This window comes from Cicer arietinum, chromosome 2, assembly GCF_000331145.2.
Source record: "Cicer arietinum cultivar CDC Frontier isolate Library 1 chromosome 2, Cicar.CDCFrontier_v2.0, whole genome shotgun sequence".
Classification (NCBI taxonomy): domain Eukaryota; kingdom Viridiplantae; phylum Streptophyta; class Magnoliopsida; order Fabales; family Fabaceae; genus Cicer; species Cicer arietinum.
In genome coordinates, this window is record NC_021161.2 from 41176403 (window position 1) to 41193293 (window position 16891).

General features: G+C 28.9%; 1 protein-coding gene across 1 annotated transcript; it reads left to right on the plus strand.

The window, feature by feature from the left end:
- The first annotated feature begins 3070 nt into the window (after positions 1 to 3070).
- LOC101488582 (CBL-interacting serine/threonine-protein kinase 2-like) lies at positions 3071 to 5604 on the plus strand. Its single transcript, XM_004490648.4, has 2 exons — positions 3071 to 3312; positions 3764 to 5604. Exon 2 carries the CDS (start codon positions 4073 to 4075, stop codon positions 5438 to 5440), a length of 1368 nt encoding a protein of 455 aa, XP_004490705.1. The 5' UTR covers positions 3071 to 3312; positions 3764 to 4072; the 3' UTR covers positions 5441 to 5604.
- The last annotated feature ends 11287 nt before the right edge of the window (positions 5605 to 16891 follow it).

Genomic DNA, 16891 nt, shown 5'->3' on the forward strand with positions numbered 1-16891 from the left:
TATATGAGTAATAGTACTATTAATTTTTTTTGGTATTCTTAATTTAATTATTTTAAACTATCATTTTGTTTTGTTGGATATAATTTAATGTTCAAATTTTCATTTTAAAAGTTTTTTAAGATCTAATATATGCATTAATTGTTGACATCTATTTAATTGAAGATATATTTTATTGATAATTTGAATTATTAAATTATTTTCTTAAAACTCTCACAATTTATTTCATGTGTATCTTATTTTAAGCAATATCAGATGAGGAAATAAATATTTTATCATATTTTAATTTATTTTATAGATATTTAAATAAATATGTATGGTTTATAATTTTTTTTTAAAGTATGTTTTCAAATTTTATATATATAAAATGTAATATTTTATATGTGCATAGTAATATGTCTTTAAAATAATTATTATATAGTTTTATTTGTATAAAATAAATTTAAAAATTATATATATTTATTATTAATTCAAAGAATTAGAATTGTAATGTACATTATTATAAATCAAAACTTTCCAAGTAAACTCGAAGTTTACAACCTATATTTTTCATAGGCAAGATCAGTTGAGACATTCTGAATCTATTATAATACAAAAATAGTTGAAAAATTATGTGAACATGTATTGAAGAACCAATAGAATTTTCAATTCAATAACTTTGCATTACTAGTTACTTAAAGAAATTGATAATTTGAGAAAATGAATCTCTCACAATTTTAAAATATATATATGAGGTGATATTTGTGAATCAATACACCATCATGATCATGTGAACTATTTAGATATTTTATAACTTAATTTGATACATCAACTAGATGAACACATATATGTTTGCTAGCAACTCACAACGAGAAGCGTGTGAGATTATTTGTTTAACTAACTTGACTAATATCTCATATTCCTCATTTGATATGTATTGTACATACATATATTAGAATTGATAATAAACATCTTGTAGTATATGTTCATACACAAAAATAGACTTGAAGAACAATTTATTATACATATAATATTAATTATATGATTAATATTTATGAGATTCCATCAACCTAATAAGTTACTATGTGTAAATATTTTCCTTAATTTACATTTGATTTAGATTAATAACCATATATTCCACATCTAAGTGAATTTTGGATGTATTGTATATGTTTCAATTACTTCAATATAATGCACAAAGAATCTATATTGGATATGAATCTCTATCTATAATAAAGTATGTTGAGTTAATAATCGAAGACATGTTTACAACTAAATTTGTTGATTATTATTTGAAATACATTATTATTATCTTATGTTAATCCTCATACAAATAATTATGAATCAGAAGTTCAAAAGATAAATCACGTACATATTTTAGGAAATTTATTATAACTTGTTGATGCTCCAATCAAAATGAATGTCCCTATTAAATAATCTAATATTGCAAATAAACCTCAACTACGCTTGAAGCCTAGTAGGTCAATGGAGTCCAACAATAAAAATCATCACACAATAAAAGAAGAATATGAAAATTATAAAAGAATATTCAGACATAAATGATTTCTCAATTTTAAAAAAAAAACTAACTATATGTTAGAACAGAAAATGAATCAATATTGACAATGCGTTGCATATATATAATATAGAACTATAAGTGATAAATGAACAATGAAGATCATGAACCAAAAACTATTAAATATTATAGACATAATTATATTTTCTAAATGTAAATATGCAATTGAAGTAAAGTTAAACCTATTTTAAAAAGAGAACAATTTGTGGACTTGTATTCCATGCACCTAAAATGCGAAGTTAATTATATATGAATATATATATTTTCATCCAAAAATAAAATGAGAAAGATGAAATGCTAATATATTAAATTTGATCTGTTGTTTGTTTTCGTACCTTTTTTTTTCATGAGCAAAAGTTAGAAATTGGTAATGAAGTTAGTTTTTAATTAGTAGTACATGAAATATGTAATACAATATATTTATATAATTTACTTGATAGTGATAATTATATAAAACCCTTAATTGTTTGATTTAATTCAGTCATATAATTTGATCTTTCAAAAAAATTATTCAATCAAATTGAATAAATCTCATTATATATTAAACCAATCTATATGCATATTGTATAATATTCTCAATAAATATATTCTAAATAAAAAATATAAAAATGACATCATTTAACCATGTATTTATAAGAAAATATTTGAAAATAATTTTTTTTATTTCCATTTATGTTAATGACATCAATATTATCATATCCTCTTAAAGAGATTCTGAAATTTGATTGTTTAAAATGAAATACAGAAACATTTATTTAAGATGATTATCAATTAAGTATTTGAAGAATAAAATTTGTATAAACCATCATAACAATTATAACAAAAATGTTAAAATAATTTTATATAAACATAACATCTATCGTGTACTCAAATGATCCTAAGACTACATTCATATTCATTTTGTACTTGATAAAAAGATAGAAAACTAGTTAATCCAAAAAGTAGTATATTTAGTACAATTAAGCTTCTAATAAACCATGTTTATTATGAATATCCATATCCTAATAGAATTTGTCACTTACACAAAAGACAATGGAATAGGAATAAGTATTGTATGTACTATGTAGAACCTTGTGATTTTGAGCAGAAGCAAGTGTTGTGGGCCCATTCCAAATGGATGGATTAACCGAAACGAACTTCCCAACGGTAACACGTGATAACCTGAATATCATTGTCACGTGCGTTGCACTTGTACGTGCCAGTTCTGTAGCGGTGTCAGGTGGTTTTTACCATTAACCTTGCGGTGGTCCTTTTCTCGTACCCCCCCTCATCATCTCTTAAAAACAAAAATAACCGCACACGTGGCAATATCATAAATGCCTCTCACCATCATTAGCATGAGTTGGGACCTTATTCAACCCTTTACTCATGACTCACTACTCATCCATACACTTACACCTGTTTGGTTCTCTTCTTTTCGATACTTGATACCAATATATTAATTATATTTATTTCATTCTTTTTTTTTAATTCTTACTAATATAACTCAATTTCTTATTGACTGAACCAATTTTTGTTGGTAGGTGATTTTATTTTCTCATACCATATTAAATATTTGAATATTAAATTGAATTGATAACAACAGCCGGATTGCTATCGACCAATAATTAAAACATTAAAGTATGCAATAAAAAATGAATCCTAGTTTTAATTACTAATTATTACGTTATATTCATTCATTTATATCTCACTAAAGTCCTGTATCAAATCTTTACTTCATCTCCTTCTCTATGTTCGTGCACCTTCTCAAAACTCTCAAGGTTAGTCCACTACTTTTCATTATGTATTTATTAGGTTTCAATGAATTTAGTCCTAAAACTTTGAGACTGTTTTTTAATATGAAGTTTGTTAGCGACTCAAATCATTTTTTATTTTGTTTTTAGCTGCAAATAATCATCAAGTGAGAGTGAAGTTGAGAAAACTCTTAGTTTCAATTTCTCTATCTCTGTTTAATTTGAAATTAATTTATAACGAAATGTAATGTAAAGCATGCACTCTAGAATTGTTGTTGTTTTTCAAGATCAATTTTCATACCTAAGTAAATAATCAAAATATTGTGATTCTAAACAAGTACTTTTAGTCCAGTGTTATGAGTTTTAAGAATAAGGAAGGTCTAGGGTTCGATCTCTGCTACGCTAATAAATTAACTACTAACATTTGTCTAGCGAAAACAATTATTTAATTGAGTATTAATGTTTGTTTGTTTTTCAGAATTCAAACAAGACAACAAGGAAAATCAACTTTCAAAATCTTCAGTAAAATTCTGAGGTTCCTCTACTTAAATTTGTGCCACATATATATGTAAATATATTCTTAGGTTGTGGAATGTGCTCTGTTTCTGAGATGAATCTATATTTCATCCATTGACCATTTCTTGATACATTGGCACACATGTTTTTGTTGTGCTTGTGCCTATTATGCTAATACAAGATATGTGTGAAGAAGGTTGATTCGAATCACTTTTTCGGTTCAACTAGCAGAGGAAGAGTTGTTTTTTTCATCCTAATTTGAAGGTTTCCTATGGAGAAAACAACAAAAGTCTTGATGAAAAGATATGAGTTAGGAAGATTACTAGGCCAAGGAACATTTGGAAAAGTTTACTATGGAAAGAGTAAAATAACTAACCAAAGTGTAGCTATTAAAATGATTGACAAGGATAAGGTTATAAGAAATGAGCAAGCTGATAATATAATAAGGGAAATATCTATTATGAGACTTATAAAACATCCAAATGTTATACAGCTTTTTGAAGTCATGGCTAGTAAGGGTAAGATTTACTTTGTTATCGAATACGCTAAAGGTGGCGAGCTTTTTGAGAAGGTAGCTAAAGGAAAGCTCAAAGAAGAGGTTGCACACAAATACTTCAAGCAGTTAGTTAGTGCAGTTGATTTTTGTCACAGTAGAGGTGTATATCATAGAGACATAAAGCCAGAGAACATTCTGTTAGATGAGAATGAGAATTTGAAGGTCTCGGATTTCGGTTTGAGTGCTTTTGCTGAATCAAAAAGGCAGGATGGTTTGTTGCATACAACTTGTGGAACACCTGCTTATGTTGCTCCTGAAGTGATCAAAAGGAAAGGTTATGATGGTGCAAAAGCTGATATTTGGTCTTGTGGTGTTGTTCTTTTTGTTTTGTTGGCTGGTTATGTTCCTTTCAATGACACAAATTTGATGGAGATGTATAAGAAGGTAAGCAAAGGAGACTTTAAGTGTCCTAATTGGTTTCCGAAAAATGTTAAGAAGCTAATGTGTAAGATGTTGGATCCAAATCCCGACACTAGGATTTCTATAGATAAGATTAAACGATGTTCTTGGTTTAAGTATGGAGCGAATGGTAGACAGAAGAAAGATGAAGGTGAAAACAAGACTACACTCTCTTGCGTGACTACGAACCCTTCTGATCAAAGGGATGAAACTCGAAGTGATGATCTAGAAGTAGAGGCGAAGGAAGAGCCGGTTGTGCCTGTGAGTATAAACGCTTTTGATATCATCTCTCTTTCATCCGGGTTTAATCTATGTGGAATCTTTGAAGACAGTTTTAAGAAAAGGGAAGCGAAATTTACTTCAAGACAACCTGCATCGGTCATTATTTCGAGGCTGGAAGAGATTGCTAAGAGACTGAAACTGAAAATAAAGAAAAGGGCTGCTGGTTTATTGAAATTAGAGAGAGTTGATGAAGGTAGGAAAGGGAATTTAGCTATTGATGCTGAGATATTTGAGGTTACTCCATTTTTTCATTTGGTTGAAGTGAAAAAATCAAATGGAGATACATTGGAATATCATAAAATATTGAATGAAGATATAAGGCCTGCTCTTCAAGATATTGTTTGGGTTTGGCAAGGTGAATTACACGAACAATCAGAGCAACAGCAACAGTCACAGTCATAAGATCCTTCTTTATGTGCATTTCATGGTATGCCATTTTTTTTTTGTTTAAAAAAAAATACTAATGTTGTTTCTGCATATCTTTCATGTGTAGTTTAACTATGTCATGACCCTATTGTAACAAAATATTTGGCTTGTAAATGTTTAGTTTCAGTTTTTTATGTATAGTTTGATGGTTAAGATACAATGATTTCTAGTGGCTTCTCATGTTTTGAAGAAATGAATATCTTTTTAAATTGCTGTCCGCAACCGCAAATTGTAGATTTTGAAGTCGTCGCAGTAGTATCACAGCTGCAATTTAATTAAGCCGCATTTGCCCGCATTTTCTCACAATTTTAAGGTTTGCAGCGCAAGCATAACCGCACAACTGCAATTTAACCATGGACATGAGTACTAAAGTCATGCTAGCCTGAAGATTCTTGTAGCATTAAGAATCTCTTCAAAATTCTTGTGGAATAAGATCTAGGAATGAATTTTCTATTACTGTTATGAAGAATTTAAACTAAGCAAATTGCTTCCTTCATTTGTGAAAGTAGGTTATGCTCTCAATTTCTATCTAAACCTAGTCACTTAGGAGATGTTTTTCTCCCCAATCATCATTTGAAATTAATTTGTGAACCTACCAAGTTAACTTGTCATTCCTTAAATATGCACTCATGCCAATAGTTCTAAAATGTGGTCATCAAATGCAATCGTAACCAACTAACCACAATATAAAGGTTTTAGACATCTCTGCAATAGAATCACATCTGCATTTGCTTGTATTTTGTCGCAATATCAAAATTTTCAGTATAATTGCAACCCTAATTTAATGTACACTCATGCCATCATCTCCAAAATATTTGCTTAATTGTAGTGATTATAACAAGATAACAACTTTACATGAAAACAATAAAGAAAATGAGAGCAAAAAGGGTTGTAGGCAAACTCTATCTATAACAAACTTTAATATTCAATACTAAATATTTAATAAAATACTGTTATTGCATTATGATATATGAATATCATCACCCTATGAAAAGGGGTTTAGGATTAAGTTTCCAAAATACTACATATGAGATGAAACATTTACATAACCTTTATTCTTGTCATGAATATCAATCACAAAGGTATGATTATAAAACATGATGATGAATTGTTACTTTGAAGATGAATGGCCAAGCTGCCTCCAAAGATAACGACCAGAAGCCATGTCAACAAATGTCCAAAACCCAGATACAAATGCAGCCAAAACCTGTAGAAGCAATGATGTATTAAAAAAGACAACATTTTTTTGAAGAAAAATCTGAAACAGTAAAAGGGTAGAAGAGGCAAAAGAAATTAACCTTTGACTTAGAAGATGCATTTAAGGTTTGTTTAGAAGAATCCGAGGTTTCTAGGGTGTCTTCATTCTTCTGTTCCAACTCACTGGGTTGAGATCTGAGGTTTCTGAGGACAAAGAAACCAGCAAGAGTAGCTGAAAAGAAAATGAGAATCAGTCTGAGAGGACACATGTTCAACTTTCTATCAGAAGAATCTCAATTTTGATTCTGACTATATAGTCGATAAATGGGAATATCTGTTATATTAAATTTTAGTCTAACAAAAAATTAATTATTTTTGACTTATTGATATTATTCCTATTACATAATTTATTTAATTTAAAATATTTAATATATATATAGTATAAGTTTTTTATATTAAAAATAACAACTTTGTAAATTTAATATGTGTTTTACTTTAAATTTAAAAAGTTAATTATATTTAGTTAAATTTTTAATACCATAAAAATATTTTTTTTATATAATAATGATCAAAGAGTATTCACGTGTCAGTGAAATTTCGAAATATTAAAATAAGGAAAAAACTAAAATCTAGAAATTTTGCCTTATAATTTGTGTTTTTACCTCTTTAAAAATTCAAAAATTCAAAAATTATATTTTTGAATTATCCTTAAATTAAATGTTGAAAAAGACACTTGCAATGTTTGCTATTTTGGGTTGTGTGTGAACCTTGGAAGTTAAGAGTGGATCTGGATAATCCAAAAAAGAAAATAGTTGGTGGCCGGTGTTCATCAACTTTTGTCGTATTTATTTCTTTTGGTATAATTTCTTAGGGTCATATTACACGCAGTTTCAATTTCATAAAGTGTTACTTGATCATCTTTGAAAGGAATATATGTGAGTTACACATTTTAAGTTTTCAAATTAATAATTAATATATGTAAAGTAGTAATAATAATTTAAATAGTTTATTCAATTGTTATAAACTGATTTGACACCAATTCAACGTGGTGTTGCAGAAGTGTCACTCAACCATCCATATTAGTAGAAAACTAGCCCAAGTTAAGAGCAGCTATTAATTCCAAACAGTTAGAATTTGTGGGGAATTGAAACAATATATTTTGGGTAGGGATTGAAATAATGGACATTTTTTTTAAACATGCAAAAATGGGCTACTTACATACAAAATTTTGATTAATTTAAGTGAATAAATATTTAATTTAGATCATTTTTAAAATTGTGTTTTATCATATAAATTAAATTAATCATAATTTTGACCGTAAATTAAATTAACTTTCCAGTCAATTTAATTAATCATATTTTGTAACGTAAATGGGTTTCTGAATTTGTGTTATTAAATCTTCCTCAACTAACAACTTCATCTTCCCTCATAATGGTGGCAATGAGAAGGGTTTTTAAAAGAAACAAGGTCATAACGGAAAAGAGTATTATGATTTTAATTGTGAAGCAATGTCGAGAGGAAAAATTTATCCTGTATTCTCATTATTTTATCTATACTTCCATAATTGTTTTTAAATGTTAAAATTATCTTCAATTTTATTTTTTTATTATTTCACAAAATTTAGAGTTAATTTTTTTTCTCACTATTTAATCATTTCCAGAGCTGTAAAATTGATTTTTAGTAGATGCAAGTTTTTTTGGTAACTTTCGGAAGAAAAAAAATTAGAAGATTTTTGGTACATAGACAGTTTCTAGAAAACTTTTTACGGATTTTTCAGTACTAAAGGTTTGTACTAGAAAACTTTAAATAAAGATTTCTGGTATAGAAAAGAAAAAAATATGTACCGGAAAACTTCATTCACAAGTTTTTCAGTACACACCTATTTTTTTTTAAATTTTTTTTTTAAAGTTTTTTTATTTTTTTTAATTTTTTTAAATGTTAACAGATATGGATAAACCGCTACTATTATTGGATAAAACATGCGTAGATACTACAAATATTTTTTACACATATCATGTATGAATAATTGTAATTAATATTAATATTGTAAAAATATATTATTGTGATTAATTATAATTTATTTTATATTTTATTTTAGATATTTGATACAAGGTACGCTGTTGTGAATAAGTTAAAGAAAATAATATAAAAAATAAAGTTATTGTTATCATCATAAGATCAAATATAGAGACATGAGAGAAATGAAGGAGAAATAAATTAATATTAGGTTGTGACAAAGGAGGAAAATACAAGTGTGCTACTAGTTCAACTCGAAGTTCAACAAAAAAAGTGTGATTGTCCTTTCAAACTCATATCAAAATCATTAAAAGATGGTTCATGATAGACAATTAAAGTAATTTGTGGAGTTCACAATCATGAATTATCTTATACTTTGGAGAGGCATGCATTTGTTGGCACTTAGATGAAGAAGAAAAAAAGCATGTTCATGACTTAATAAAATATAATGTTGTACCGAGACACATATTACTCTCATTGCAAGACCGAGATAAAAACAATGTTACTAAGATCTCACAAATATATAAACAGATGAGTATGATTCGACTGCACGTGAGAGGTAATAGAATAGAGATGCATAGATGCATTTATTCAAGTTAATTGAAGATGCAAAATATGTGTGTTGGATTAGAAAACATGAAGACTCCGATGTAATGAGAGATATTTTTTGAGCGCATCTAGATTTAGTGAAGTTGTTGAATTTGTTTTCGATTGTGTCAAATATGGACAGTACCTACAAAACCAATAAATACAGAATGTCATTACTTGAAATTGTTGGTATGACATCAACAAAGATGACATTTGTAGTTGGATTTGCTTATTTGGAATGTGAGCGGGAAGAAAATTTTTGTTGGACATTAGAGAGACTAAGCGATTTGTTTCTTACACAAAATAAATTTCTTCAAGTAATTGTGACACAGAGATCTTGCGTTAATTAATGCACTTGGTAAATTGTTGCATTTTCTTTTCATGCCCAATAATTTTCAGCAATGCTCGCTCATGTATATAAAGAAAATATTTGACATTAAAATTAAATATAGAACAAAAATAATAATTAATTTAAATTTTTTTACTGCATTATAAATAATAATTAATTTAACATACTTGACCAAATCACAGTCTAGCTGAAACATGATGATGGTATCACGTAAAGACAAACAAATCATAAGGTCATCTAGGATACCGTGTGAGCTCACCAGGTTCTTGAGCTCCATCATGCCCCTCCTCCATATGATCTCCCTCATGAGCAGGTGCAGCCTCCTTCTACTCATGTACATCCATCTACTCATGTATCTCCTCCTCCTCAAGCACTATATGAGGCTCCTCCTGCTGATGGTTAGTCACATATGGGATAAATCGATGATCATGCTCTCCCTCGTCATTGTCTTCAATTATCATTCGTCTTCTTCTCCTTGAAGTTGTCAGTCGAATCCTCTCTAGAGGATTCATCATTGATGATGTAGAAGTATCAGTATCACGTGTAATTCGTATGATAATAAATTAAAATTAAAAAACTAAAAAATATAAAGAAATAAATCATAATTAGTTATAAAATCATAATTAATTAAAATAAAAATAAATTACATAATAATAATAATAATAATAATAATAATAATAATAATAATAATAATAATAATAATATAACTTCTGGAGAACTTGATGTTCATGTTCTCCGTAAGTACCAGAAATATTAAACCTCAAGTTTCTCGGAAGAGGCTTATGTACCAGATAAGTTCAAAAAATATTTCCAGAAAAGGCTTCTGTACTAGAGAGGTTTAAAAAATTCTTCGAACGTTAGCCTCTGTACCAGGAAACTTGAACAAAATTTTTCGGAGTATATGTTGTATACTGAAAAACTTAGATTCAGGTTCTTCATAAATTTAGAAAAAGTTAGAGTTTTATTATTTAAACGAAGGCAAAAACGTTATTTCCTTGCTTAATTGAGAGTATAGATATAATTATGGGGCATGGAGTAAAATTTTGTATAGAGAGATCCAACAGAGAGGGATCTAGTTTTAGTGATTGATTTTTTAGTATGCTTGAAATCAATAAAGACATGATTTTTTTTTTTTTGTCAACCAAGTCATGGTTTTGTTGACTAAGGAGAAAGATGGAGTGGGGTGGGGTGGGGTGGGGTGGGATGGGCTTGGGCCTTGTTGGGTGGGGTGGGCGAGCGTTAGGGATGGGATTGGGTTGAAAGAAACTGAGGAGGCATAAGAGATAAAGACACATCCAATGGGGGTATAAAATTAGATTTGATACCTCTTAATTACATTTTGACTTCTACCCTATAGTTTTTTTTTTTTTTCAAATTCAATTGTATCTCATTCTTATTGACATTCTTTGAAAAAAATTGACCCAGTTCTCACCCCTGAAAATACAACATCTCAAGTATATAATTTATTTTTAAATATTAAAGTTATAAATTATATATTAGAAATTTCAGCATTAAAAAATATGGTATGTATATCTAAACCAAAAATTTCAATGAAATAAAAATGTTCAATATATATATATAAATATCAGATTTTTTCAATGCTGAAATTTCGAATACGCAATTTATAAACCAGAATATTCAATATCAAAATTCCTAGTATATTAATTATTTTTGGAAATCTCAATATATATATATATATATATATATATATACACTAGTGCAATTAAACCTTGTTAGATCGGTTCCTATGTACTTGTTAGATCGGTTTTTTATCCGATCTAACATCAAGCGTTGTAATAAATAGTTAATTATTAAATCAGCTAAAATAATAGATGTAACAAGTCACATTAAAAAATGATTTATTAGATCGCTTAAATTTGAACCAATATAATAAGTCAAATTCAAAAATGATTTATTAGATCGGTTAAATTTGAACCAATATAACAAGTCAAATTCAAAATTAATATATTAGATCGATTAAATTTGAACCAATATAACAAGTCAAATTCAAAATTGATTTATTACATCGGTTAAATTTAAACCAATATAACAAGTCATATTCAAAATTGTTTATTTTATCGATGAGCCAATCGATTTAAATAATTAACTTTTTAATTTTTTATTCTTTATAACTTTCACCCCTTACATATGCATCCTCATAATTTCACATATTACATTATTAACTAGAATTTCTCATTCAACCATAAAACACAAAACTTCATACAAAGCTTTACATTTAAAAATCAATGACAATGAGTCATAATTTTTTCACAAAATCTAAATTATCAAATTTAGAGCTACATAATATTCACTAGTTAAAAAAAAAAAAACATTATCTTCTATTAACAGTCTAAAGATACTAAAATGATACAAGTGCTTTAAGCATTTTCTATTAGTTCAAGAATCAAGTTTGCACAACGTTGTCGGACATTCATCATTTCTTCATCTTTGAATGGTTTTGATTCTCCAAATATCTGAATTATAAACATTGAAATAACAAAGTTATCTAAATCATGTGACCATAAAAATCATAAGTAGTTAATTGATACTAACTTTGAAAAAATCTATCACATACCATTGAATTATAGTATTTGAAGCATGAGCAATTGTTGTCACCTCATCAGTGGGTATAGGTACTTGAGCATTTGCATCTAAAACATTGGTAACCAGCACCCTAACCATATCATTATCTAACAACTGTTCTGGAATATCATCATACGCTACTACAAAATCATTATTATCAACATACAATTTACACTGTTCTGGAATATCATCGTCCTCATCCTCTGGTATAGGTAGTTCAACAGAACAACTTGTCTTCATGAACAAATTTGGGTTTTGTTGTGATAGCTCCAACAACACTATATTTTTAATCACGTTAGTAAGCTCTTCTATTTGGTGGCTACTGAAAGCTGGTGGGGTAGAGGCATAATGAGAACATGATTCAAAGTATTATCGAATCCCCACACCTCGACCAATAGCACGAACACGACCAGGGTGCTCAGGTTTCCCAATGACCGCTATCAAGATATGTGTACGTCCATGTGGAACAAAGGTTCCTTGAGATGTTTGTTCAACCAATGAATCCTACAAGATATAAAAAGAACATATAATTTATAAGATTTAATTAATGTTTTTTAAATAATTAATATAAAAGACATATTGTTCCAGCATTAGTTAATTTCTAATTATCAAAAACTTTAAGTGCAAAAAAAATATATCTTAAAAGATTAAATCAGAATAAAATAAATCACCATAACATTGGAGTGTTCTCATGCTTCCATCGGAGTATAGAGACATTTTTAATGTTGCAGCAAATATAAAGTGATTCTCCACGTTAATATGCTTTGCTTTCCATTTTCCTCCATCATAAAAAAATATGCTCTGTTGTCCATTTTCTTCCATCATAAATAAAATATGAAATATGGTTTCAGAATTGTTACTATGAAGTATTGCAATTCTAGTTTGAATTAGTGCTATTAACAATTATCATATTACATCAAAATAGTTTCATATTATTTGATAAGAGAGATTAAGAAAGTAACAATACTTTATAAGCAACATTTGTATTGTTCAATTTACTGTGACAATTTTTAATATAGACAAACTCTACTCAGCTAACTCATTATTTCACTAATTACTCTAAATATTCACACTTTACTCTAAATGAAAGTTGTATTTTTTTTTTCATTGAAAGACTAAAACATGACTCTAAAAACCAGAATTGGATTCCATATAATGATCATAAAGGAATCAAGGGTAGGACAAAATCTCAAAAGCCACACTTTAAAATCAAGCAACAATAAAATCAGCATATAATAGATTAAACTTCAACAATAAACTATAATACATAAATATATTTTCCTAAATGGAGGGTCCTACAATACAAGTAGTGATACATAGCTTCAAAAATCAAATTTTCAAATCAGAAACAGAAACAACAAACACATAGAAAGGTTATATAGAAACAACAATTACGGTATAGTTAAGGTAAATTTATTGCCCAATCTGTCCAATGGATTGTAACACATGAAACCAAATTCAAAATCATATCAATTAACATTTATTGTATTTATTCTATTGTATATTTGTTAAATATTAATTTTTGAATTAGAATCATATTAAGAATTGAATTAGCAAATCATATCAATTAACATTTATTGTATTTATTCTACATGTTATTATAAATAGAGGAATAAAAAAATAACACCTGCTGACATATTTTTTCTAAATGCAGCAAATCAAATTAACAATATGAATGCTCCAATTACCACAGATTCAGGGTCAGTTGCAACACCTTATGACTATGGAGCAGGGAAATAACAACATCTGAACCATTTCAACCAGAGCTAATTTATGAAACCACCACCATTGATCACTTGAACTATTTGTGTTACCTTGGATTCAATATAAACACAATTGAGGTTATCTAATCAATATATATCATTCATTTAGCTCATATCTAATCAATGTAGAATTAGTTACTCACACTTAAATTCCAACAACCAATCATTTGCAAGAACAAATCACCAATGACTATTTGTTTAAATTAATAATTGATTACACAATTACTTATAATTTTTTCTACAATGACACGAACATCTTCTGATGAGTAATCTCCCGATGGCTTTTTTCGGGCTCTCTTCCATTTTTCATGGCGTGATGGTGGAGATGGAGGTGCAAGTATTGAATTTCCAGATGATTCTTGTCTTTGCTTTATTTTTTCATTGATCAATCTTTCAATAAGCAACTCATATCCCCCACAAGACATTAGGTGAGGGTATTTATTATGAGATTGGATCACTTGTGCCTTCTTTCGTTTCTCATATTATAAGTAATGTACCAATTAAATGTAATAATAGAAATAAATTATTAAAAGAAATTAAATTATAAATCTAGCTGATAAGGATCTCAAGAGCATGAAGATGATTCATATTTTAATAAATTAGGATAAACTTTATATATTTTAATTTGGTTTGTATTAATTCTTAGTTTGCTTTGATTTGGAATTGTAATAGTTTTACTATTGATTTAGTTTTTGTTATGTGTAAGTGAAGATACTTTACTTACTTACATTAAGTTTATTTTAGAAAAAAAAATAAGATGTAAGACTAATATGGGCCTAGAGAATGGTGTCACTTATGACCCATTTAGGTTTAGAGATAGACTTAGTATAAATAAGCATTTGTAACCTCATGGAGGGGCAGATTTTGAGTATTATTTTTGTGAGGCTTTGCTCTCTAGAGTTCTTGAAAGAATTCATCTTGAACTTATCAAGGCTGTTAATCCTTGTGGCGTTCTTTTTGGCTTATCAATCTCAAGATTGTGGCGCCATTTTGTTCCTTTGTTTCGTTGCTGAATAATAATATTGAGTTTCCTTTACATCAAACCCTAATACTCCAATTCTTCCAATTTTCGTGATCAGTAACCTGCGTTCATATCTCGAGTTCTATATATTGTTTTTCGGTGATTCAAAAGCCTAACTTGCGTTTCAGAACGTCATCTTTCACCTCGATTTGGAATCGGCCGAATCGGAGTTTCGCAGCGCCGTTTATCACGTTCTCCAGCCAAACGCGATTTTCACTCAAATTTGTAAGTTTCCGACCTAGAACGATCTTTAAAGTGAACTATGACTATTAGGATCATATCACAAACACACCAATTGGATGCACAAGATTGGTTAAAAACAATGGTGTCACTTATGACCCATTTAGGTTTAGAGATAGACTTAGTATAAATAAGCATTTGTAACCTCATGGAGGGGCAGATTTTGATTATTATTTTTGTGAGGCTTTGCTCTCTAGAGTTCTTGAAAGAATTCATCTTGAACTTATCAAGGCTGTTAATCCTTGTGGCGTTCTTTTTGGCTTATCAATCCCTAGATTGTGGCGCCATTTTGTTCTTTGTTTCGTTGCTGAATAATAATATTGAGTTTCCTTTACATCAAACCCTAATACTCCAATTCTTCCAATTTTCGTGATCAGTAACCTGCGTTCATATCTCGAGTTCTATATATTGTTTTTCGGTGATTCAAAAGCCTAACTTGCGTTTCAGAACGTCATCTTTCACCTCGATTTGGAATCGGCCGAATCGGAGTTTCGCAGCGCCGTTTATCGCATTCTCCAGCTATACACGATTTTCACTCAAATTTGTAAGTTTCCGACCTAGAACGATCCTTTAAAGTGAACTATGACTAACAAGATCATATCATGTGGTATCAGAGCTTGTCTCTAGGTTTGGAATTGAGCAAAATTTTGTTTATGCATTCAGGATAAGTTCAGGATGAATTCTTTCAAGAACTCTAGAGAGCAAAGCCTCACAAAAACAATATTCAAAATCTGCCCCTCCATGAGGTTACAAATGCTTATTTATACTAAGTCTATCTCTAAACCTAAATGGGTCATAAGTGACACCATTCTCTAGGCCCATATTAGTCTAACATCTTATTTTTTTTTTCTAAAATAAACTTAATGTAAGTAAGTAAAGTATCTTCACTTACACATAACAAAAACTAAATCAATAATAAAACTATTACAATTCCAAATCAAAGCAAACTAAGAATTAATACAAACCAAATTAAAATATATAAAGTTTATCCTAATTTATTAAAATATGAATCATCTTCATGCTCTTGAGATCCTTATCACTAGCTAACCACAAAGGAAGGATCCTGCCGCTTCTGAACAAACGCCTTCCATATGTCCTTATCAAGATAAGTATATGCCTCAAGAGGAGACTTGTGACTCAAATTCCAACCATTTAAATATCTAGATGCTAGACTAGTTTTAAATGCCTTCCAACGTTCACCAACATATGAAATCCATTTCTTTTTCAAAAAAAACAGAATCAGGAGCATCCCATTTAACCTACATTACAAAACCAATAAAGGAGTTAGTGTATGGCATTAAAATATATTTACAAAATCATATATATACAAAAATATTCACAAAACTACAAGTACCTTAATAGTTTCCCATATCTGATTTTTCAAGTCGCTATCTACGTCGTTCCAATTATCCACTAAAATACTAACAAAGCTTCGAGCAAGGGAAACAACATGACCCTTAAAGTTTTTCCTATTTATCCCTGAAGGTAATCCAGTCAATGGATCTAAATTAATCGATAACTTCTTGTAACCATTGTAGCCATAGCAATTAAATAGGTTTTTTGAGCAAGAGATTGGAGTTAGAAGAAGAGTCCTCAAGGTTTGGATGCATAACAATAAGCACAATCTTGCCAAAAAATTACATAATTATTCTTGTATATATCGATAAATT